We start from the raw sequence: 23,422 nt of genomic DNA on the forward strand, positions 1-23,422 counted from the left end.
AAAGTGACTTCTAAAGCAGCAAGATGATGACGTACTATCAAGCTGTCAACCGAAGCCTTTAAAAAGCCACGTGAGCACAACGCACGTCCTTCCGACGAATTCCAGCCCTGTCCAACGAGACGAGCAGGATGAAACGAACAGTCAACAATGACCATGGTAAGGCAAAGGTGGCCAAACATTTTGCTACGTGGGCTAAAATTGTCAAGTTGAAAAGTAGTACTTGAAGCTAGTGATGGCCAAATGAAGCCTGATGAAGCAATGAAGCTTCCCGGCCCATTGGTTTGCCCAAAAGTTCATTACTTGATGCTTCGTTCATTTCACCTGCTGTTGAAGCTGTGGCAGCCTTGTCACTCAGACAGACATATTTAAAAACAATTAGTAGATGCAATATTGTCACAAAGTTTTTGTCAAACTCACCTTTAGTAACAGGAGAGTCAATTAAATCCTATTTAACTAATCTTTTTTAGTTATTCAAATTATTTCCTGGTATATGTTGACTGTTAGTGGCTGTTTTCTTTTGTCATTGACTGATTGAACAATAGACATTTGTTTTAGTGCATTCAGAGTGCAGTGCTTGTTGGGGCAGACAGTTTTCTTTGAGTTTTGATTTGCCTCCTGAAAAACTAAAATTCTTCAAAAGTTCTTTTTCTTGGTTTTCTATTGGCTCTCTGATCTGATCCCTTATATTTTTACTCATCAGGCCAGAATTTTACTTTTCCAACAGCTTTAAGTCTGTTTCTGCTGTGCAAAACTGATATATTTTTGCAGAACAAAGAAATAGTGGAAATTTCAAGAAGGTGAGAATTTTGGAGGGTTTAATTATTGTTATTTAAGAATCTTGTGAGTGATCATCTCAAGTATTTCCTGATGTCAGACTTTTTTCTTCTTGCTGGCTCCTTTTCAATCAAGTTTATTTGTGTAGCACATATCAGCAACAATCCAGTGTCAAAATGTTTTACATAATAAAAACACATAAATATAAAGTCACAAAATAAATAGTCACGTAATCAACCGTTAAGAAAACTGGTAACAGACATTACATTTTGATGAGTGCCATCATCAAAATCATTAATACACATGAACTATAAAAGGTTCATTTTATTACGGCCACTGCTGAAGACAAATACTCCTCTGATGTAATCAAGCAGCGGCTCATCAAGCTTTTATTTTAAAAACCGACACGCAAAATGAAACAGTCACGTGACCCATGCAATGCGAGGCCTCGTTTGTTGCCAGTCACGTGGTTTTCAGCAAGACGACACAAGCCTCGAAGCGGGGCTTCATCGGACACGCCCCCTTATTACTCGGTACAAGCCTCGAAGCCTGGCTTCATATAGCCCATCGCTACTTGAAGCCCCCAAGTACCAGTTTTTTTGTTCATTAAAAATGTAAAAGTAGAATTATTTTAAATTTGTTTACATTTTAAGAAGCCCTGAATTCAATATATGAATGAAATTAGCAAAGTAGTCCGATGACTGAAAAACTGTTTTCTCTTCTAAATCATATCAAAACAATCCAAAAATGACTTGAAAGTAAGTTTGTCTCACTTTTGTCCAGAAGGACAATCTTGTAATGCTAGAACTGGACATGTAACATTCTGTCTTTAGAAAAGCTTGATGGATGGGTGTGTTCAAGTTTGCGTTTGACTAAAAGTTGATTAGTGTTTGTGGTCATCCATCAATTTTCTGAACACCCTTCATCCCTAATGGGGTCGGGAGGGTTGCTGGTGCCAATCTCCAGCTGCGTTCCAGGCGAGAGGCGGGGTTCACCCTGGACAGGTCGCCAGTCTGTCGCAGTGTTTGTGGTCCTATTTACATTTATTTAAGTGAAATCAAAAATATGATTAAATAAAGGAAAATGCTTTTTTGAAGAAGATTTTAATATGTCCTATTAAAAATATTAGCTACTCTACAATTGCAATTAAAATGTTTTCAAACATGTTACTAGTTCTAAACTACCTCATCTGAAAGAAAATTATACCTAAAGACAGAAAAATTTATTTTTCACACCGAGACAGTCTCTCTTATGCACTGTTAAATTAGGTCAAATTTGGCTGACATTACTATATGCTGGTAGTGCTAAATGCTCTAATGTACATTTTTCTGTATCAACAGGATTCAGTCCATCGTCAAAGCCTGAAGATCCAGCGTTCTTGAGACTGAATACGCAAGCTTTTCAGTATTGCCTACTTAACGTGCAAAAACCCATCAGTCCCAAATGGACCACTGCTGCAAGAAGAGACGTCCAGAACTTCATGAACTTGGACTCTGTGTCTGCCATTGGATTAAAATATGTTAGGAAGACTGTAACATCTGAAGCTGCTCTGCAACTGAATGTGGTAGATATTGAATCCAGATCTGAGAGCCTGCCTAAGCACCTGGCTCAGCCTTGTGATCTTTCTCATACTGGGAGTAAAAGTCCCCCAGAAGTCCCAGTGGATGAATATCACTACTCCACACACAATATTAAAGTGGGTGGAGAAGAGAAGATTCTGGTGACGTTTTCTGAATCAGTCCATCACTTCTACTGCCAATTGGACAGAAATTTGACCATGTTGGAAAAACTCTGGAAAAGTGTTGCTCTGCTACCTGCCTATCATCAAAGCTCAGATTGTCCACTTGGACTTAATAGCATTTGCTTAGCTAAGTATACTGATGATCAGTGGTACAGAGGTCTAATAGTAGAAAGATCCCCAAATCTCAAGGTGCACTTTGTTGACTATGGGGACACCCTTGCTGTTCTTGACACTGATATTCGCCCCTTGCCTCCTGAAGCAAGTTTCACCAGGTCTATTCCTGTTCAGGCTGTTCCACTTGGGCTGTTCAATGTTCCTGCAGATTTATCACTGGAAATCAATGAGTGGTTTGCCAACCATGCTGTGGGGAACAATTTCACCATTTCAGTAGCAGCAAAAGGGAAAAAGGGGAAGCTGTTGGTTGAACTGTTTGATGGATCACTAAATGTTAATGCCTTGGTCAGGGAGAAGGTGACAAAAATGAGACGGTCAAAGATGACTGCTGTGATTTCTAATGCCAGCGATGAAGTCTCTGTCTCAAAAGAGACTACTTTGCCAAATGAGGATCATTCCCCACCTGAACTCACCAGATCATCAATGTTAAAGAACAACACTGGCCCAGAAATGCAGGAAAACAAGGAAATGTGTCCCACATATGCTTCATCACCAAAGGCAGAGCAAGTAAAGGATTTGGACATCATTCTTGAGAACAATAAAAGCGGGATGGAGACTGTAAATCTTAGTTCCTACAGCAACTTAGAAATAACTCAGTTTTCATCCCACAATCACCCAAAGCAAAATGCAGAGGTTTATATGTACAATTGGCCAAATATTTCCCAAAACATGGCTGTGGATGCATATGCTTCTTGTATTTCAGGCCCACATTACTTCTGGTGTCAGCATACCAACACAGAAGACCTTGACAAACTGTCATGTCTTGCTAATGAGATTGCAAAGGCACAAGACGTAATTTCGCCTGAGCATCTTAAACCTGGTGTTCCCTGCCTTGCTCTGTTTTCAGAAGACAACAAATGGTACAGAGCTCAAGTAACTGAGAACTCAGACAAATCAGTCCATGTCTTGTTTGTCGATTATGGCAATGAATGTGATGTCGAGAAAAAAGATGTAAGATTGCTGCCTCAAAACTTGCTAGAGATGACACCTCAGGCTTTTCTGTGTTGTTTGGATGGTTTCATGGAGTCCCGGGGCTTTTGGGATAATGAGGTCTACGATGACTTCTACAGTCTCATAGTTGACAAACCACTTAAAGTGACAGTTGTGGCTGGAGGAAGTTATTCAGAGAATGGTGTTCCCCAACACACAGTAACCACAGAATGTGATAAGATTGTAGTTAACAAGGCCATTCAGAAATACTGGAAGTCATTTTCTGGAGAACATTCTGTAAATATTGTGGCAAAAGACTTTCAAGCCAGCAACAGCATTGATAATCTTGGGCCCTGCAAAGAAAAAACAAGTACTTCCACTTACAAGCAGCCAGAAGTGTTCAAAACTAAAACCGAAATGGTGTACGCGTCCTGCATTGCTGAGCCAAAATTCTTCTGGTGTCAGTTTGCCAACACGGAGGATTTATGTGAAGTGTCCCAGCTAGCCCAGGAAGCTGGTAAGGCACAGCAGGACGTGACATTCCTTCAAAGTCTTGGACCAGGGAGCCATTGTCTTGCTTTATTTCCTGAAGACAAGCTGTGGTACAGAGCGATGGTAGTCCAGAAAGAAAACAAAACAGTACATGTCTTGTTTGTTGACTATGGAAACGAGTCAGACGTTGACATACAAGACATAAGACCTTTGCCTCAGAATCTGCTGGAGAAGGTACCCCAGGCCTTTCTTTGTCGTTTGATTGGATTTGATGAGTCTAAAGGCTTCTGGGATGACCAAGCTTATGACTTCTTCTACAAGCTTTTGGTTGATAAACCCCTTAAACTGACTGTGTTCAGTGCAGAGAGCCATTCAGAGATGCCAGTTCCTCAGTATGCAGTGGAAGTTGAATGTGATTTGGTATCCATAAATGCATCACTGCAACATTACTGGAAACCATTTACAGAAGAATGAGCTGACAGAGAACCTTTAGACAATCAGCTGCTCACAAGGCAGTCCAACTGGTAAGACCACTTTGTGTCTTACCAATCTTAGAGGAATGAAGCTTCTCCAGAAGTATGATGGTTTTATATTAATATTTTGTTGACCCTAATTTCCTTAGATGTCTGTGTGTCTGCCCAGAAGTTCTGAAAGAGTTGTGACTTCCAGTCACATCCTTGTCCAATTAGAGACTTTTATATGCCTCTGAGGATTTGTCATTCCTATTTCCGCTTGTCTATTAAAACGTATACAAAATCAAATAAAGACGTTAATGAGCCAATTAACTGAAAAGCCTATGATTGCATTTTTTTCTGTTGACAGACCTCGGATTTGATTCTGGAATTGGTCTCAATAGATTTATTTGCTTTCTGTAGAAAATTATTGAAAGCTAAAATATATAGTTCTGACAATTTGACAGGTAAAAAAAATGGTTCTTTAGTTATTTAATTAAGCAAAGTGGTCTACAGAATGAAAATGTTGCGATATATATATATATATATATATATATATATATATATATATATATATATATATATATATATATATATATATATAGAGAGAGAGAGAGAGAGAGAATTAATGTGGAAGAAGGTGCTTTGATCATTTGAAATTTCTGACCTGCAATTTCTGACTAATGTTCTCTAACTTCCAAAACCTTCACTGGATGATTATATTTACATATTGAAGTACCCACAAGTGTGCTTCATTTAAGTGGCTGCTAGAGTCCAGTGGTTGCATTATAGCAGGTGTCAGAGTAAAGGAAGCTAAGTACTTTTTTTTCTTTTTGCAAAGTTATCTCTTTTTCTGTCCCTTTGTCTCACTTTTTATTGGTCCACCATAAAACCAAATGTATAAAAACTAAGAAAGTGACTTATTTTTGCTTTCTCACAGCAATGTGTGACAAAAATATTACCACATTGATGAGCAGCACAAAGATTGAACCTTTCTCCACAAGTAGAAATGTCTAAACTTATTCGCTTTCTCCCAATTTCACGTTTTAATGTAGGCAGTCCTTTACTATAAATCATTTAAAAGCGTCAGAGTCTTTATTTCAGGAGCTTGACGCGTTTCAGATGCGCCGTGTGTCCTCTGGTCTGTCCAGCAGGTGGCACTATCCCCTTTCTGGTGCTCAGGTGAAGGCTCCGCCATTTTGAATTCAGAAGCCGTTGCTGGGCAACTCCAGAAAAATGACGGAGCTGCACCAAGTGGTAGCAGCGGGAGATTTTGAGAAGGTGAAGGAGCTACTGAAGAATCCGAAATATAATCCCAATAACAAGGACGTCGACTGGAGCTACAAAACCCCTCTGCACTGGGCAGCAGCTAATGGTGGGCGCTTTAGAAGGAACTTCACCTTCTACCTCCAGGTCTTTTCTTCCTGCTGTCTCAAGTTACATTTGTCCTTGTTCCCTCTAGACGTACAACGGAAGAATTGACTCTTCTAGTTCTTTTCTCACTCTAGTTCTTTTCTCTTTTTCATGAAATGTATATAAAGATATCTTTTGTAGTCTAAAGCTTGTCTTTTGTCTTGTCAACTTTAGTTGCATGGTAAACCCCTATTGTTTTGCTTTAAGATCTCAACCTATCAAAAAAGAAACTATGCCTAGCACCTCAAGATGAAGACTGCCCAGGCATAACAATATGACCACTAACAGGTGAAGTGAAATGTTAGAAATGCAGTGTACATTAGATTTGTGTTAGTATGTTAGCAGTACGCTATTGAAGATTTTATAGATATATAAGTATATTTAACTGGGGACCGTTTTTGTTTGTCCTTCACTAGCATTAAATATTACAGTGCATCCAAAAAGTGTTCACAGACACATCCTGATATTGTTTTAAGAGTAAAAGAAAATATGAGTTGCTCTGAATACTCTAAATCCACTGTAGGACAGAACATCAAGCGGGTAAATTATGTATTTGAATGCAGATAAATCAATATTAGAGATGTAGGAATGTTAAAGACTCTTATTTTACTGACTAGCAGCAAGAAAATACAAAGTTTTTCTTAGTTTCCCTTGGACATTAAAGTTTAAACATAATTTATTATGTTGCATAATAATAGTTTCACCTAACGTGTCAGACGTTGAGTTTAACTTTGCCAGAGTAAATGTGCATTTTGGAGTAGTCTTTCATGCAATCGCTGTTAATGCATTTTGCTGCTTGGTGGTTCTGTTTGAAAACAAGTTCAAATATTTTTGAAGTTCTCAAGATAGTTTTAATTCCAACTACAATCTTCAAACTGACTTGCCTACAACTAAGCAAATGTTTACAGTACATCCCCTTTTTTTCCCAGTTTTTTATTCACATATTAGAAAAAAAGTGCAGCAGGAAAGACTAAATGAAAAACAAAACTATAGTATTAGATTAATCACCGCACTCCATAACGCCCAAAATAGTTAATGAAAAGGGTCTCAAATTTTGTGCTACTGCTAGTTATATAGCAACTGAATTTGGTTATTAATGTAGACAATAGTATCCGTCACTCTCGTGTTGCATTTACATCCTTCACAAACAGGTCATCATTTTATGCTACAGCGGTTTTGATTTCAGGGGTAATTTTAACGCTAAGATAACTTTATTCTTTATTTACACTGACAAAAAATGGTTCTTAGTGCAGAATTTTGGCCTTTTTTCAAATTAAAAATGGTATGGAATTACTTTAATCTATTTAAATTGCAGTCTAAACCTGTCCAAATGAGACAGTCCAGTGTATTAAATATAGAAAGGTTTGAGAAACGGATAACAATATCAGCCTGTAAGGTTATCCTGCATTCTAGCTTTGTCCACATAAAGAATAAAGTGTGGTTTAATGTTTTCTAATTCCTACAAATGTCTTGCTTCCATTTTATTTAACCAATATCCCTTCTCCAGTGGCTTGTGGAGTCATGAGATTCACCATAAAAACGTATCATTTTGTGTTTACAAGAACAGATTTAAAACTGTGCGACAGACTGGCGACCTGTCCAGGCTGACATTGCCTCTCACCCGGAACGTTAGCTGGAGATAGGCACCAGCAACCCTTCCGACCCTTCTAAGGGACAAGAATGTACAGAAAATGGATGGATGGATTTAAACCTTTTTTGTTTTTTTCATTCTATGTTTTAGAAAACTCTGTATTGCATTTTTTTTTTCTCAGGGGATTCAGATATCATCAAGGTTCTCTTAGAGAATGGAGCTAATCCGTGTCTGAGAACAGTGCACGGATGGACCCCTGCCCACTATGCTGCAGAGTCCGGTCATATAGCCGCGCTGCGGATGCTGCACAGCTTCCATGCACCGATGGACAAACAGGACTGCTGTGGAGACAAACCAATAAGATTGGCCGAAATATACGGAAAAGAAGACTGTGTTCGATTCCTTCAAAAGTATGACACAAAGCCCAATTTTCACCTATTTTTGCTTTATTACAAACAACCTTTACAAAAGTTTCTGATTTAATGTTGCAAATCTTTTTAATATGTTGCAGAGCAGAGCTTGAGTATCAAGACTTCCGCGAGAAAATATCTGAAGAAGGTATTTCAAACGACTCGGATGAGGAGTGGTTACAACAAAGCAAAGAATACGAAGAAGACATTGCTTTTAGAACCAGGAGGAAAACTAAGTCTAGACTCAGCGTTCGTTGAAACATAAGTTTGGCATGCAGGTTGAGTCTTTTGCTCCATTTCTCTTCAAATATATCAACTAAAACCTGAAGAATTCAATGTGACTCTGATCACAGCTGGTATTTGTGTAAGCTGAGTTAACTCATTAAATCCTAAAGGTGCATACAGAACAAGTTCATGCAAAGGGTAACACAAAGAGGCTAAAAATAATTACTTATACATTTATAATTTCACTAATAATATTGATAAACAATCACATTAAAAGGTTATGGAAGTCGAGGATGGATGTTTTCAGCATGTGCTTTCTCACAGTAGTTTTCTTGAGAAAACCATTTCTGACCCAATCATCTCGAGATCACGAGATGATTGGTGTGTGTTAAACCTGATTCCATCCTTCGAATACATGCCACGTGTATTTGCACAACGACACAAGCATAGTTTGTTTTATTGAGATTAACTTGTTATCCCATGAAAACCATCAGGAAATGAACTAGTCTTGAGAGAACCATTGGGAAATGAACTAGTCTCAAGAAAATCATCAGGAAATTAACTCTTATCTCCAGAAAACCAATGGGAAATTATATTGATATATCGTTAGAAAACGGAACATTAACTGGTTATCTCGAGAAAACCTTTGGGGAAAAGTACATGTGGAAAACATCCGCTCTCGGCTACAGTAAAAAGTGAATGCACACTGTACATTTATTTTCAATGGCGCATAGATGTGATACGAGTTTTACATGTAGATGTAAATTGTTTCATTTCTTCCATGTTGTCTCTGACTTAGAGGTGCTTTCACTGACTCTAGATGCTGGAGCCTGGAGATCAGAGGGAAGAACAAATGGCAATAAGACATACAAGAGAAATAGCCATGGTATCATGTATTTGTAGTTGCGGTGCACCTACTTTCTTCTTAATGTATTTCAGTAGAGCCTCACGAGTCTGTAGAAATTATGGTGAGAAAATCATTAAATCGGTTATCTGGCAGAAAAGTGCCTATGATTAATTATGATAAAAGATGACAGCTATCAGTACTGGCTTTTAACCATGTACACACCCCTGTAAGAATTTCCTGTTTTTGAGCAACAACCTTAGTGGGCAAGGTTCACCCACTTTACCTTGGTAAAGTTAGATTCCCCTCTTGAGGTGACCTCAAAGATTTAAAGTTGAATTTATTAGCTCTCAAATGTGGGTAGGGACATTCAAACACTTTGATTTTCTTCTTCTGTTTATTTTGAGACGTCCACTGACTCACATAAAATCCCCCATCTTTTGCTTTGAAGCAGACTTGGGGGTTTGAGTCTAAAATATCAGTTTGAGGTCAAAACTGAACTACTGCTAAATCATTGTCCTTGTCAAAACTACTAGTACAGCGAATTAACCCATAACTAGCATGATATACAGTACCACAATGTTTTACCATGGGCACAGTTCTTGTTTTGCTGTGTTTGTGTGTTAAACTTACTTTTTGGACTGGTGGTCAAAAGCTCCACATGTTATGGATATTTTAGTCTGGTTAGAAAGGGATTTACATTGACTTTCTGTCTTGCATCCAGCATAGAGAAAATTGTAGTCAAATGTAGAACTCAACCAGTTCACACCTGAAATGTTTGCAGCTTCTTCAGTGTTACTGTTAAAGTTTACATATAATACTCTGGGTTTACTCTCCTTCAACTGATCATTTTGTGAGATCACCATTTTTTTGTTTACTAAGCAGGACGCATTACACAAAAGAGTAAATGCCTTCCGATGATACCTAGACATTTTGTAGATTAATCACTTTCAGGGTGTGTCCACAAAGGCAATCAGAGGCATTTTCTCAGTTGAATAAACCCCAATATGTGTTGCATTAAAGGTGGAAAATGTTGTCTTTTCCTCTAACATCTGGAATTTTAACAGGGGTGTGTACACTGTAATCATATTAGGTCTTAACATTGCCGTAAACAACAGCTTAGAAACATTTGTAGATCACACTGTGTAGCATCATTGAGCTGTATCATTATCTGGCTAGTTTCTCATTGTCTTACCATTTTGTCTCCGAAGAATGTGTTCAACAAAATGAAGAAGCCCTGGAATTGAAAAAGAGTGTACTTGTATGGCAAATACTTCAGCTTGTTTGTGTGCTACATTGAATAAATTATTTTGACTGTACCTGGAATCCATTGAGTATGGTGAAGATGTATTCGAATGCATATGCTGCGGGTCCGCTTGTGAGATCAAAAATCAAAATGGCAAATCCAAAGATCCACGTCACACCAAAAATCGGGGTCAGCATGATAATGGTTCTCACAACAATTTTGGCTGCTGCTTTCTCCTTTTCTGGAGAAATGTCAGTTTTTTGGTGTATTTCTGAGTGGTGGTTAATGAGCTTCATAATAACCACAAGCATTGAGAACACATTAATGAAAACAATTGCTCCAACTGGAATGACAAACGTATAAAATGTGCCTTTAAAAAGTCCGCCATAAACCAGCCAGCAGGTCTTCCTCGAGTAATATTCCCCCTCAGCTCCACCGTTGCAGGTAAGAAATGTGACAAAGACTATGATCAAGGGGATGGCATAGCCTACAACCAACGAGAACCTCAGATAGTTTGCCTTGCTCACCTTGTGGAACAAAAACACTGCCTGATGAAGAAGTGTGGCGCTCAAACAAAGTGTCCAAAAGAACATAGCCAGATAGCAGAAATGCTTCAGCACTGCAGAGGTTCGACACCAGAGGTCTGAAATACTCTCTGGGTTGGAAGAAGATGCCAAAAAGCAGAGGTTACCGATCAGCAAGCACAGACAAATGTTCACATGGGCAGTGTGGCGTAAATATAGTGTACTCGTCTTGACTACGTCGCTCCAGACTATCAGTTCTATCAGAAGAGTGAGAACGAGTGACAACACTGAGACTGACAGAGCTACATAAGTTAGAGTAGTTATACCAGGGACTTCCAGGGGCTCCTTGGACAGTAGCAATGCAAACGAGGAAAGATGATTACAGACGCAGCGGCCTTCTTTTGAGGGACCCTCCCATCTACATCCAGCTGATGAAAACTCATGGTGGTTAGGATCCCAATACACACATATTAGCTTAAAATTACGAGGTCTTTCCTTGATCATATCAAAGTCTAGGGTAATGACTTGTTGGTTTTCTGCAGTTGTGGATACAATGATACTGTTGACCTCTGTTTTATTGTCATTATGGGGCAAATATTTATCCAGTTGTTTGAATGCAGCTGCTTTCACATTCACTGCACCTGGAAGAAAAACTGTAACATTGAAAAGGCTGATGTTGCAGTTGGTGCTATTGCACACATTCACCTGCAGATTTTCCTTCCTATTCTCCGCTGTCATATTTGATATTTTAATTAAATTCTCAACAGAAAGCATGAATTTCTCAGCCATTGAAAGTGTGGAGTTGTCAGTGCCATCTTTAGTCCACGAGCCTTCAAGACTTTTATTCAGCAAATGACTGGATGAGAATAGAAAATTCTGAAAAATAAAAGCAGAATCCACAGGTCATTTTCTGGAAGATGGTTGTGACGTGTAAAAAGTATGACATCCCAATCTATGCTGATGTCATTTTTTGGCATTAGGAATTTTAAGTTTAGTGAAAAAATCTTTAATTTAATAAAGATGCATAAATTATCTGCATTACTACATTGAAAAAGACTCTTTCTTTTTTTTTTAGAACAAACAACAGTTTTGTGACATTTAACTTTTTTGCAAAAAGCTTTGAGTTGGCTTAAACATCTTAGTTGGAAACTGCTTTGTTAGACATCATGGTTTCTTTTTTTTTCTCCAAAGAGTTTTTGCAGCGCTTGTGGCTCGTATTTTTGCGACAGTAGGCAGACAGGAAAGAGGGTGAGGAGAGGGGGGAAGACATGCGGCAAAGGTCGCAGGTACCAGGAGTCGAACCTGCGACAAGGACTAAGGCCTCCAAACTAACCCCCTGCGCCACCACAGCACGCCCCATCATGGCTTCTTTTCACCTTAAAACCAGTGGTCCCCAACCTTTTTAGTACAGCGGACCAATCAACCCTTCCTAAATTTTTTGCGGACCGGGGGGGTGCAGGTGCGCGTTGTAAGGACCGAGACCGATGCCTTGTTTCTTACTCATTCTCATGTTGGTGCGCAAGACAGAATCCGGTTTAGGATTTTCAAAATAAAAGCTCCTCCATACTCAATACATAGAACGGACATATTTAATTATTTCTTGCGCGGCCCGGTACCAATTGGGTCCGCGGCCCAAACCGGTGGTTGGGGACCACTGCTTAACACTGTTTAGTATGTCAGTGAAGTTGTAAAGAAATAGACCTTTTAATGAAGTCATGAAAGCATACTGATTATGTCTTAATTCATAAAGATCAAGATGCTTTGATACTCACTTCTATTGCTGACTCATTTGTAATGACACTTGTATTTAACTTTCCATCCATGGTGCTAAGTACTTTGACCGATGCATTTATGTTGGCAAAACCAGGCAATTTTGATGTCTTTGTGACCATTACAAAGCGTTCAAATACTATTGCAGCATTTGTAGCCAGTATACCAAGTCCAATGTCACTAACCTGAAAGAACAATAAATATGAAAGTTATTATTGTGTATTCTACAGCAACTTCTTAAATCAGCAAGCTGAAGTATATTATTATACCTCAAGTGGAATACTTCTTATAGTAACAATTCCTATTAACTGTGATTCCATAAAAATAAAAAGTTGAAAGCATATTTAAGTACAACTGTATAACAAAAGCCAGTTCAGTTACTGTACTACTCATTCATGTGCAATGATAGAAAGTTAATATGTTAGTAAAGTTCACATACTTGAGCAATTTCCAGCACTTTAGCGAGGTCCTGTTCAACACATTGTGAAACCTCTTCCCCCCATATCCCTTCCTTGTCATTATCCCTGAAAGTATTAAATAAGCATTAATGAAACTAATCAGCACAAAAACTAAATGCTATAGAAATGTTTCATTAGTTAAATAAATTTTGCGTTTTTCAAAGTTAGAGGAAACAAATGTTATCTGATAGTGAAGAGTTCAAATCTCACCCATATGAACACTTTCGCTTTCTTGTTCCAGCTTTATCCTTGCATTTTATTTCTGCAGTAAAGCCGGCCTTGGTGTTTCCCCATTCACCTTCCGCTGAACAATATTTTTCCCCAGCTGTTTAGTACAAATAAAAAAAATTATTTAATACAAAAACTATGCAGAGCAAAACCCCAAGTTTAAAAATGTTATTGTAAGGAATGCAAAAACTATCGCATTAACTTTTAAACAGTATATATATATTTTGAATTATAAGGTTGAGGGCGATTTTGGATAAATTCTCTTAACTGTATAAGGCTGATTTAATATGGGACTGCAGCTCATCTACATTGCTGCTTCTGGTTGCTGAAGTAGATTTTGGTACTCTTATGGGTGCGTCCCAGGTTACAAATGGAAACATTGACATCTACATATTCATAAAGCTTGTGAGCCCTTTAAAAGTCTCAGACAGACAGCAGCACAAGCTGTGGAGTTGATAAACCACAAAGGACCAACTCCAGCAGATGACATGGCACCTCAAATCATCACATACTGTTGAATCTTCACTCTGGACCTCCAGCAACATGGATTGTATGACACTTCACTCTTCCTCCAAGTTCCAACATTTTGTATTTCAAATTAAATGTAAAATTAACTTTGATTTTAAAGGAGGACTTTGGACGACTGAAAAGCAGTCCAGTTTATTTCCTGCTTCGTCTCAGGTTCAGCATTTGCTGAAATCCTGTCATGTGACAGCTATAGCATTGGATATGTGCTGTGGCTCTTAAAGCTTTGACTTTAACTCCTGTGCATGACTTAGCTCTATACCAGAATCTCTTGAATGGGCTCACAACATATAGATATTCATGTGGTCTTTTTCCCTCTACTGAACTTTAACATAGTATGTGTGGAGACTAAACGCTATGGACAGCTAGCTTCTTTAGCAATTATCTTTTTCAGCTTAATCTCCTTGTGTAGGGTGTTACTGACTGTGATGTGTTTCAAACATTTATTTTATTAAACTTGTGTAATATTGTTATTTCCAGAAGACCAGATATCTTGAGCTTCATTCTCTGAGACATAATCATCAAAATTAAGGATGATAGACAGCTAAAATATGTCAAGCTAATGTTCACATTTTTTTAGATTAAAGTACAGAAATAAACTCAATTTTTTGTGATATTTTGATTCACTCTCAAAGTACTTTTCTATCAGATACATGACTGGTCAGAATTGATTATATTGAATTGAATGTGCCCTAACGTTTGAGTCCACTTGCATTTCCACCATTTCAGAAGTTAAATGTCCTGTACTTGTGTAGCACTTTATCAAGTCTAAGGAACCTCAAGGTGCTTCACACTGCATTCAGTCATTCACCCATTGACATGCTGATGGTGGCAAGTTATTGGATGGAAGCATCACCGGGGGGTAAAGTGTCTTGCCCAAGGACAGAACGACAGAGGCAGAATTGAACCGGCAACCTACTGATTGAGAGATGAACTTCTACCTCTGTCTCCACCAAATTCAAACATTGCTTTTTCAGTGCAGTAAAAAAACATACAATTCATTGTGTCAAAGAAAAAAAGCATCATTATCTTAAACTGATACTTACGATAAATGACATTGACCGTCATAGATTTACTTTGGTGTTGGTTGCACTCATTAGTAAAGTCGCAATATACCTCTGGAGAATCTGACGACGAATTCACCTTCGTTTTATCACAGCCAACTACTTTTTGAGCTGAATAAACCTGTTTGCCATTTTCTGTGAAAGTTACAAAACAGGACAAGTATTACAAGAACAAATTCATTCAGATGGTTCAAAGAGCGAACATGAATAAGACTAGTGAAATTTTCCTACCTGTAGTCAGGGGGCGTGTCGTGACACCATCTGGCCAGCTCACATTGTATTTTTCGGTGCTATTCGTTATCTCACATTTCACAATCACAATAAAAACAGAACTGTCTGTCTTACACAAGGGAAATGCAGGATCTGCTGAAATGTCGATCTTTGGTTTGAGGCATACGTCCAATGTATCATTGGCTTTATGGTTTATGGTTATTTGACCTTCGTTTTCAACAAAAAGACATATGTACTCTCCTGAGGAAGGAACAACATGGAGGGTTCAAACAGAGGCGAACGGTGTAAAATATATTTCAAGGGTTTAGATGGCCATTATGTGATAAATGCTCAGTCAACAGACTAATTTTCTTTTCCTGTAGTTTTCCAAGTACAATTCTAAAAAAATAACACTGTGGTGGTTCCTGGGGAAGTAGTTGTGCTATATACTGTTGCTCTAGAAATGGTGAACAAACCCCATTTCTCCTAAAACTGAGGAGTTGGATCTTTGCCCCGCCACACACGAGCAAACATGATGAGGATTATGACATAAACTGATAGAATTCTGAACATTCTCATTTACGAAGTATATTATTGAAATGTACACATGTATTTTTTCATGTATTATTACTTTAGATAATCCTGCTTATCGCAATAACAACACATATTGTGTTGGACTTAGTCTAGTATTTCCCAAAGCTGGGGTCTGAGTTGTGATCCAACAAGTATTGGCTCTAGAGTTCCTCTACAAAAATGTTAATACATTGAAAAAATAATAATTGATTAAGCTAATTTGTGTTGTCACTGAAGTACTATTTGCACACTCATAAAATATCCTGCCTCAAAAGTTAAAAGAGTTCATAACCCCTGCACTAGTTTTTAAAACTGCATGATGTTTTGTTGCTTCTGTTCTCTGAGGACAAAATGCAGTGGCTTGGAAAATAGGCCTGAATACCTTTGCACACTGCAATCAAATATATTTATGTTCGTGGCTGTAATGTGGAAAAAGACTTAAAAAATTTTGTTTACAGATGCTACCCATCCAGTCTGACTAAGGTTGAATTGTTTTAACAACCTGCTCGCGTTCTAACAAAAACCAGGAAGATAGAGCACATAACACCAGTTTTAAAGTCCCTCCATTGGCTCCCTGTCGCTCAAAGAATAGACTTTAAAATACTGTTGTTAGTTTATAAATCACTGAATGGTTTAGCACCACAATACATTAAAGATCTGCTGTTGTTGTATCAACTTTCCAGAACTCTCAGGTTCTGGTTCTGGTTCTGCTCTGCACTCCCAGAACCAGAACCAAACGAGGAGAAGCGGCATTTAGCATCTATGCACCAAAAATCTGGAACAAACTTCCAGAAAATTGTAAAACAGCTGAAACACTGACTTCCTTTAAATCTCAACTAAAAACCCACTTGTTTAGAATTGCATTTGAAACGTAATCAATTACAAATTTATTGACGGAACTTGACTTAATGTTGTGTTTTTATTGTTGATTCTATGTTGCATTGTGTTTTTGTGTTTGATTTGATGTAAAGCACTTTGAAATGCCTTGCTGCTGAAATGTGCTATACAAATAAAGTTTGATTTGATTTGATTTGATTTAAAAGGATGTCTGAGCAAAATGACATGACAAAAAATGGGTTGTGAACGCTTGATGATCTAAAATGTTGTGGTTGCAACAAACTTACCTTGCCAGAGTTCGTTAACACTTAGAATCGTGACTTTACTTTCTTTTTGTTTAATTTCTACTGTTGAGATGCTGCCATTAGTTATGAGAAACTCTCCATCTTCTCTTTTCAGATTCCACTGTGGTTGGACTTTAAGCTCTCTCTCAGTTTTACAAGTAACAGCAGTACTGTTGTCATACGGCACTGATTTCTTTGTTATTTCCAAATTGACGATGCCTGTGAATTTAAAAAGTTTACAACTTTAGAAAGTTTACACAGGAGTTTATGATCTTAAAAAATGAGGTTTCACTATAAATGAAAACCTTTTTTTCCCTCTAAAACGCAACTGAAAAAAATAACAAACTAGTGTGTTAAATGAAATTCTTAAAATTTTCTTTTAAAGATGTAATAAGGAAGTAGCATTAGCATCATCCTGTAAAGTGATAGCTTATTAAAGCACCTTTGCATTTATGCTCTAATAAATACTGTATTTGGTTTTCATCTGAAAAGACATTATCTGCATTATTTATGTATTTCTAAATGTACCAAATAATTATATTTTAGAGAACCTTATTAGCCTGATATAAAGTTCAGGAGGCTTAACAGGAAGGAAACTGGTCAAGGTGTCAAAAAATAGATGCAATAAAGTAAAAATAATTTCAGGATGTGCATACTTACACAACCTTTATTTTGCGGAATCTGCTTTTAAAATTTATTTAGCACAATTAATATTGTATCAAAAGTTGAAGAAGTTTCTTAAATAACTCTATTATTGTATTTTTCCACCATAGTAAAATTACATTTTAACTTTGGTGTGAAAAAAAAGCAAATCATTGAAGAAACAAAACAGGATGTAAAGTTATTGTGAAATGTAACTCTAACATGAATCCAACTGGTGAAATATATAGTAGATACCTTTTGTCTCCAAAGTCATTTTGCCTTCTAGCTCTTTTGTCAGATTGGTGGATTTATTAAACAGTTCTCCCGAACTAACGTCAGAGACGATCTTCATTGTAAAATCAACAATGATGCTCCCGACACTTTAGTGAAAAAGAAAATCAAATAATTATTTTAAACATTTTAAAAAATGGATGCGTGCATATTTTTTAAAAAGAGAGAAAAGAAAGTACCTGAATTTTATTATTGCTAGACTGTCAAATCCTCTTATTTTACTGTATTGGGTTTTCATCTAAAAAGACATTATCTGATTATTTATGCATTTCTAAACGTATCAAATAATTATATTTGATAAATATTTTAATTATGGAAATGATTTTACCTGTCGTAACAGTTTGCCATGACAACTGATATAACTTTGTGAGCTCTTATCTGTCAGACAATCACTATAGCCAGTTCCGCCCATGTTGAATGTCCCTCTGATCTCAACTGTTAAGGACAAAATGTAGAAGGTTGATGAGCATCAACCATTTTTCCAAAGAGCACACATAGTTTAAAATGTTTGGTTAAACAAACAGTAAAAGTCCACATGCCTGTAGTGTTTAGTGTGCACGTTGAATTGGAGACAGCACTGAGGGTACAGTTTTTCTCATTACAATCTACCCCCTGGAGACGAACGTCGTCACTCCATTTGTGGCCAGGTTCGCATTCACAAGTTTTGTTTCCGTTGCTGTTATTTTCACATTCTTATTGGGGGTGAAAGAAACACACAATCAGAAACCAAACAAACAAAAAGAACAGAAGAAATAGAGTTTTATCGACTTGGTTTTCTGGAACTGACAAATCTAAAAGGGCAGTACTTGGACTCTTCCTTTGTTTATTTCTTACTTGTTGTCATTGTAACTTTCTCGATGTTCACCTTGTTGTCTGTCACATAAAAGTTCAGCATCGAACTGATATTTTCAATCGCACTTCTGTCTATTATCAGTTTTGCGTAATACATCTGCGTTGAGTTCTCTGAAACGTTCAAAGAGAAACTGAAACGTTAATTGATGCTTAAAGGTGCAGTATGTAACTTTTATGAAGAATATGCTTTTTACATATTTGTTTAAACAGTCACTATGTCCTGATAGTAAGAGACAGATAATCTGTGAAAAGATCAATCTCAATGAGCTCAATGAGATCAATGAGCTACTATTGACCTCTAAAGAAATGCACCACTCTCGACCAAAAAAAAATCAACCAATCAGAACCAGGAGGAGGTTCTGATTGGTTGTCACTTGTTCTGTCACTCAACTTCATGTTCTTGCTAATAAAAATGTGCAAAAGACGGATAGCTGCAGTTTAGCAGAAAGCAAGAGGAAAGAGGAGAGGAATGAGCAGCTCCACACAACATTGTGATTGACAGCACTGGCTCTAGTTATTTCTAGCTAGCACTGGGAGAAGTCAGAGGATTTTGATTTTTTTCACAGATTATCTGCATCATACTATCCTGCCGCAACATAGTGACACTTTCAGCAAATATGTACAAAATATTTTTCATACAAGTTTCATACTGCAGCTTTAAAGCAAAGAGCAGCCCCAGATGGTAACCTGTGAAGCCTTTCCCAACATCATCAACAACCAGTGAGACAGGAGCTTTAAAGAAATGCTCTTTACCTGTTACAGAGGCCTGCAAAGGAAAAAGAAAACATGCAATTTTATTAATCTGGTGTTTCCATTGTAAATTTTAGTATCTTTTTGTGGAATATGACAAACCTGACTGTATAGACTCAGTATGTAGAGAAATATGAAGACCCACATCTTGATCCTGCAAAAAAAATTATATATTACTAAAGTCCATTCATCCATTTTCTGCACACCCTTGTCCCTAGTGGGGTTGAGAGGTGTTGGTGTCTATCTCCAGCTAACATTCAGGGCGAGAGGCGGGGTTCACCCTGGACAGGTCGCCAGTCTGTCGCAGGGCAACACAGAACTTACTGGAAGGACTTATGTGAAAGTTCTGACTTAGAAACAACTCCCAGGATGCGCTGGGCCAGGGATGTGTCCCAATTTTATTTGTAATCCTTCCTACTTACACGGATAAATGCCTCATTCAAAAAACAAAAAACAAAGAGAAAATTAATTAAATATTGTTTAAAGTTGCAAAAGTTTATACAACTTTTGCAAGTTTATGAAGAAATCTAGATCAGATTTGTTTTAAATCTGATCTAGATTTAAAATAATTGACCACAGTTTTATGTTAATAGGACGACTGGGTGTGACGCGCAGGAACACTGCGGGGAATGAATAATAACATAGAAACTAAAACCCACTTTTTACTTCAAATACGTTTCACAGTATTATATTTTCTGTATTTAAAGAGTTCAACCGACAAAGTTAATAAAATAGTAAATGTTATATTATTTTTGTCTCGTTTTTAAAATTGTTAAACCGCAACGCTATTACAAAAATTTTGTACAAAGGATTATGGTCCTTAAATGTCCCTATTTAGCAAAAACACACAAAACTACGATATTTAACAACTATAATTATTTATTACTACAAGTCCTAGGCGTCTTATAGACATCCATCCATTTTCTCACTCCTTGTGCGGTCAGGAGGGGTGCTGGTGTCTATCTCCTGCAAGACATTTCAGACAAAAGACCCCAGGCAGGGAATCAAACCCAGGACCTTCTTGCTGCAAGGCAACAGTGGTACCAACTGTGCAGCGCTTCTTATAGACACGTTTTATAAATTTGAATCCGTTTTTTATGGATCATAAGGCGCTTTGCTTATTTAGCGCTTTGCTTGTTTATATAAACACATGAAACAGGTCACATCGGCTTCGTCAGGACAAAAAACTGTGATAAAAATCTATGACACTCGTCGGAAACATACTGTACTGAATCACTGTCACTGCGTCCGTGTTGCACAAATTGCGCACTTTTTAAAATTTAGAGTGCACAAATGAAAACGCCTCTTTTTTTATTGCTAAAATGATTTTTTTTTTAAAAGATTCCAACAATAATGACATACTGACCTTTATGGCGTTAGAGGCGAGAGGCTTTGTGTTATGTTTAAAAAATTCAAAATATGCATCAAAACTACATTAACTTATGTGTTAACTGCTTTCATCATTAAAAACATAAAAACCTGTGACAGTCAATGGCAAAAATAATTGCATTAATATTTATTATGAGAAAAGAAAATACAAAGATGAGCTCACCTGTGTTTTCTTGATGCACATCAGTGAACACTTCACAGCAGCAAACTGGCCAAGAAAACCAGTTGTCCAGTGAGAAAGCCAGCTTTCACACCAGGGTTTATTGCAGACATGCAAACAAAAATGGGTCCAGCGAGACTATAATTTGACTGTCAAATCAGATTACAGTCCGTTCTTTGTTTTATCATGTCACCTTGATGAATCTCTAGCTGTTATGAAATAAAGTATTGTATTTCACGTATTTTCCCCTCCTTTAAAAGAAATAAAAGACAGCACGAAGATATTTTATTAGTTTAAAGAGTTAGCTATAGCTGATATCTGGCTGGTATTAAATACTCTAAAACAGTGGTCCCCAACCTTTTTAGTACAGCGAACCGGTCAACCCTTCGTAAATTTCCTGCGGACCGAGGGGGGGGGGTGACATATTTAATTATTTCTTGTGTGGCCTGGTACCAATTGGTCCACGGACTGGTACCGGTCCGCGGCCCGGTGGTTGGGGACCACTGTTCTAAAATGCAAGCAGCTTTGTTTGTACCATAACACGTACATTCTGCAATTAAGACTTTTTTTGCGCTTCCTACAGTCCTCTCTGTCAAATCTAGACTTTACTACAAGGTATTTAAATTGTACTGAGGAAAGTTTGAAAAACCAATAGTAATTTTAAATACACTTATCAAAATGCATTAAAACACGAGAATTATTATATAGGCAGAGCAATTAAATAACACATTTTATAAACAATGACCATTTCAGACGTTTTACATACGCCCTTAAAGTATTTACATTCAATTATCTCCATTTGCAACACTGCAGGAAGACTATTTTAATTTATTTGCCATAGAACTATGAATCTGGGTTTAGGTTGAATGAATCCCAAGCATAGAAAATTCTACTTCGTAATATTATATTTTCTACATATTTTAATATGTAGAAAATTTTAAAGCAGACAAACAAATGGAGTTAATATTTCTTGAAAACAATGTGGTAGTCATTTAATTTACCTCTAAATAAGAATTTGAAAATGACATGAGCTTCAGCCTTTGCTAGCCGTGGTGCGTGGCCACACTTTCTCGCAGTTAGCCTGACACAAGAGGAAGAAGTGGGAGTTAATTTTTAGTCATATTTTCCACTTTGTTACTCACTTAAAATGTCAGAGTGTCACACTATATATTTAGTTAACAAGATAAATATTTAGTTTACAAATATTGTTCTTAGTTTATCTTGCTCCAAACTAACTATTTAGTTAGCTAGCTAGCTATATATTTAGCCTCAACCAAATATTTAGTTAGTTTATGAACTAGCTAAGTAATAGTTTAGTTAACTAGCTTGTTAATAAAACTATTAATTTAATTTAATTAACAGCCTAAAAATAAATATTTACTTAGTATGCTAAATATTTAGTTTGAAGCTAAATATTTAGCTTATAAAGTGAACATTTAGTTTCGGTATGCAAATTCACTTACCCATAACCTTGCGAAGTCTTGTGAACCTTTAAATAAATTCCTACCGGCGTGACTGCCTAACAATGAACTCCTCTATTGTTGCTCATGTCATCTCCTCATCGTTGTTTCTTTCCCTAGCGGTATGTACAACATTTCAGCTTAAAACATCGGATAAACCGTTTTACTGGCTACAAACGTTTACAGCCAAGACGCAAGTTTTATTTTGATAATCCACTTCCGGGCTTCGCCGCGTGAATTTGCACTTTAGCTAACTATTTAGCTTTGAGCTAAACATCTAACTTCCTTATTAAATGTTTAGTTTGAAATTGTGACATTTATAAATAAGCTAATATGGAGTGAAAATGTACCTAATTTGTCCATTAAAATGGGGTTCATTTTTATTGTGTGTGTGTGGGGGGAGGGGCGTGGCAAACATAAAATTAATTACTTTAGGTTTGTTCGGATTGTCAATGCTAATAGCACACAGAAAACGGAAACACTTTATTTTGTTCCAGCTTGCTTGGGGTTAACGACCACACAGGCTTAAAAATCAAACAATATCAGGAAAACATTTACAACTATTACTTCTGAATTGTATTAATTTGGGGTTCTGTCATCTTTAAAAAAAATTATATGAGAATGTTCCAGCAACAACTTTGAATACACAGGCTAATTTGAATAAAACGATTTATTTCAACCACGCCCATGATATGGATCCGTGTGCCAATTTGGAGAGAATCTGAAAGTTGAATTGTAAAAAACAGCGCTTCTGTGTAGGTGTACAAACAGCAAACACCCAGTTTCCTATTTATTGCGACTATACCTCATGTACTAGGTATGGATTACACAGTCTTCTCTTAAACATTTCACAATGTTTAAGTCACTGTTCTAAACTGAACTCTGCTGTTCTTCTGCAGTTTGTTTCCATAGGACCTGGTCCACATAAAGAACTGTAGTCAGGTATCTCTCTATGCTAAAGTTCAAAACATTTAGATATAAGGACACTTTTTCCAATGACATCATCAAATATCAGTTACCAGACTCAGAAAGGTGGTAAAGGTTTATTCAAGTAGCACTTACTTTATTAAAATATTTTAATTCTAACATTTTAGTGTTAAACATTAACCTTGA

The 23,422-nt window shown here is 37.1% G+C and overlaps 3 protein-coding genes across 8 annotated transcripts; 2 read left to right on the forward strand and 1 right to left on the reverse strand.

Annotated features, from left to right (window-relative positions):
• The first annotated feature begins 18 nt into the window (after positions 1-18).
• On the forward strand, positions 19-4,896 carry LOC122845581 (tudor domain-containing 6). The gene is made up of 2 exons (XM_044141844.1): positions 19-156; positions 2,115-4,896. Exons 1-2 carry the CDS (start codon positions 129-131, stop codon positions 4,583-4,585), a joined length of 2,499 nt encoding a protein of 832 aa, XP_043997779.1. The 5' UTR covers positions 19-128; the 3' UTR covers positions 4,586-4,896.
• Positions 4,897-5,210: 314 nt separating this feature from the next.
• On the forward strand, positions 5,211-8,235 carry LOC122845583 (ankyrin repeat domain-containing protein 66). The gene is made up of 3 exons (XM_044141851.1): positions 5,211-5,938; positions 7,749-7,977; positions 8,079-8,235. Exons 1-3 carry the CDS (start codon positions 5,800-5,802, stop codon positions 8,233-8,235), a joined length of 525 nt encoding a protein of 174 aa, XP_043997786.1. The 5' UTR covers positions 5,211-5,799.
• On the reverse strand, positions 7,996-22,514 carry adgrf3a (adhesion G protein-coupled receptor F3a). Of its 6 annotated transcripts, none has more exons than XM_044141849.1 (20): positions 22,313-22,514; positions 21,851-21,930; positions 20,853-20,897; positions 19,403-19,454; positions 19,304-19,316; positions 18,533-18,661; positions 18,238-18,390; positions 18,027-18,133; positions 17,878-17,936; positions 17,663-17,787; positions 16,769-16,984; positions 15,093-15,332; positions 14,844-14,996; positions 13,255-13,369; positions 13,026-13,110; positions 12,589-12,771; positions 10,367-11,692; positions 10,242-10,283; positions 9,121-9,156; positions 7,996-9,032 (listed from the first exon to the last, which is right to left on the reverse strand). In XM_044141849.1, the coding sequence occupies exons 4-20, from the start codon at positions 19,445-19,447 to the stop codon at positions 8,973-8,975; spliced, it is 3,087 nt and encodes a 1,028-aa protein (XP_043997784.1). In that variant the 5' UTR covers positions 19,448-19,454; positions 20,853-20,897; positions 21,851-21,930; positions 22,313-22,514; the 3' UTR covers positions 7,996-8,972. The 6 variants fall into 6 exon arrangements, with proteins under 6 accessions (XP_043997784.1, XP_043997782.1, XP_043997781.1 ...); XM_044141847.1 differs by having other exon boundaries at positions 20,853-20,934; XM_044141846.1 differs by having other exon boundaries at positions 20,853-21,058.
• Between the last annotated feature and the right edge of the window lie 908 nt (positions 22,515-23,422).

This window comes from Gambusia affinis, linkage group LG16, assembly GCF_019740435.1.
Source record: "Gambusia affinis linkage group LG16, SWU_Gaff_1.0, whole genome shotgun sequence".
In the NCBI taxonomy this organism is placed as follows: domain Eukaryota; kingdom Metazoa; phylum Chordata; class Actinopteri; order Cyprinodontiformes; family Poeciliidae; genus Gambusia; species Gambusia affinis.

Bases quoted from the DNA above. Each gene is read 5' to 3' on its own strand.
- LOC122845581 (XM_044141844.1), top strand. From the start codon at position 129: ATGAAACGAACAGTCAACAATGACCATG. The intron at 157-2,114 runs GTAAGGCAAAGG...CTGTATCAACAG, and splicing joins AACAGTCAACAATGACCATG to GATTCAGTCCATCGTCAAAG.
- LOC122845583 (XM_044141851.1), top strand. From the start codon at position 5,800: ATGACGGAGCTGCACCAAGTGGTAGCAGCGGGAGATTTTGAGAAGGTG. The intron at 5,939-7,748 runs GTGGGCGCTTTA...TTTTTTTCTCAG, and splicing joins GCACTGGGCAGCAGCTAATG to GGGATTCAGATATCATCAAG. The intron at 7,978-8,078 runs GTATGACACAAA...AATATGTTGCAG, and splicing joins TGTGTTCGATTCCTTCAAAA to AGCAGAGCTTGAGTATCAAG.
- adgrf3a (XM_044141850.1), bottom strand. From the start codon at position 19,447: ATGTGGGTCTTCATATTTCTCTACATACTGAGTCTATACAGTCAG. The intron at 17,937-18,026 runs GTAAAATCATTT...ATGTCTTTTTAG, and splicing joins ATGGCAAACTGTTACGACAG to ATGAAAACCCAATACAGTAA. The intron at 13,370-14,843 runs GTAAGTATCAGT...TGTACTAAACAG, and splicing joins GACGGTCAATGTCATTTATC to CTGGGGAAAAATATTGTTCA.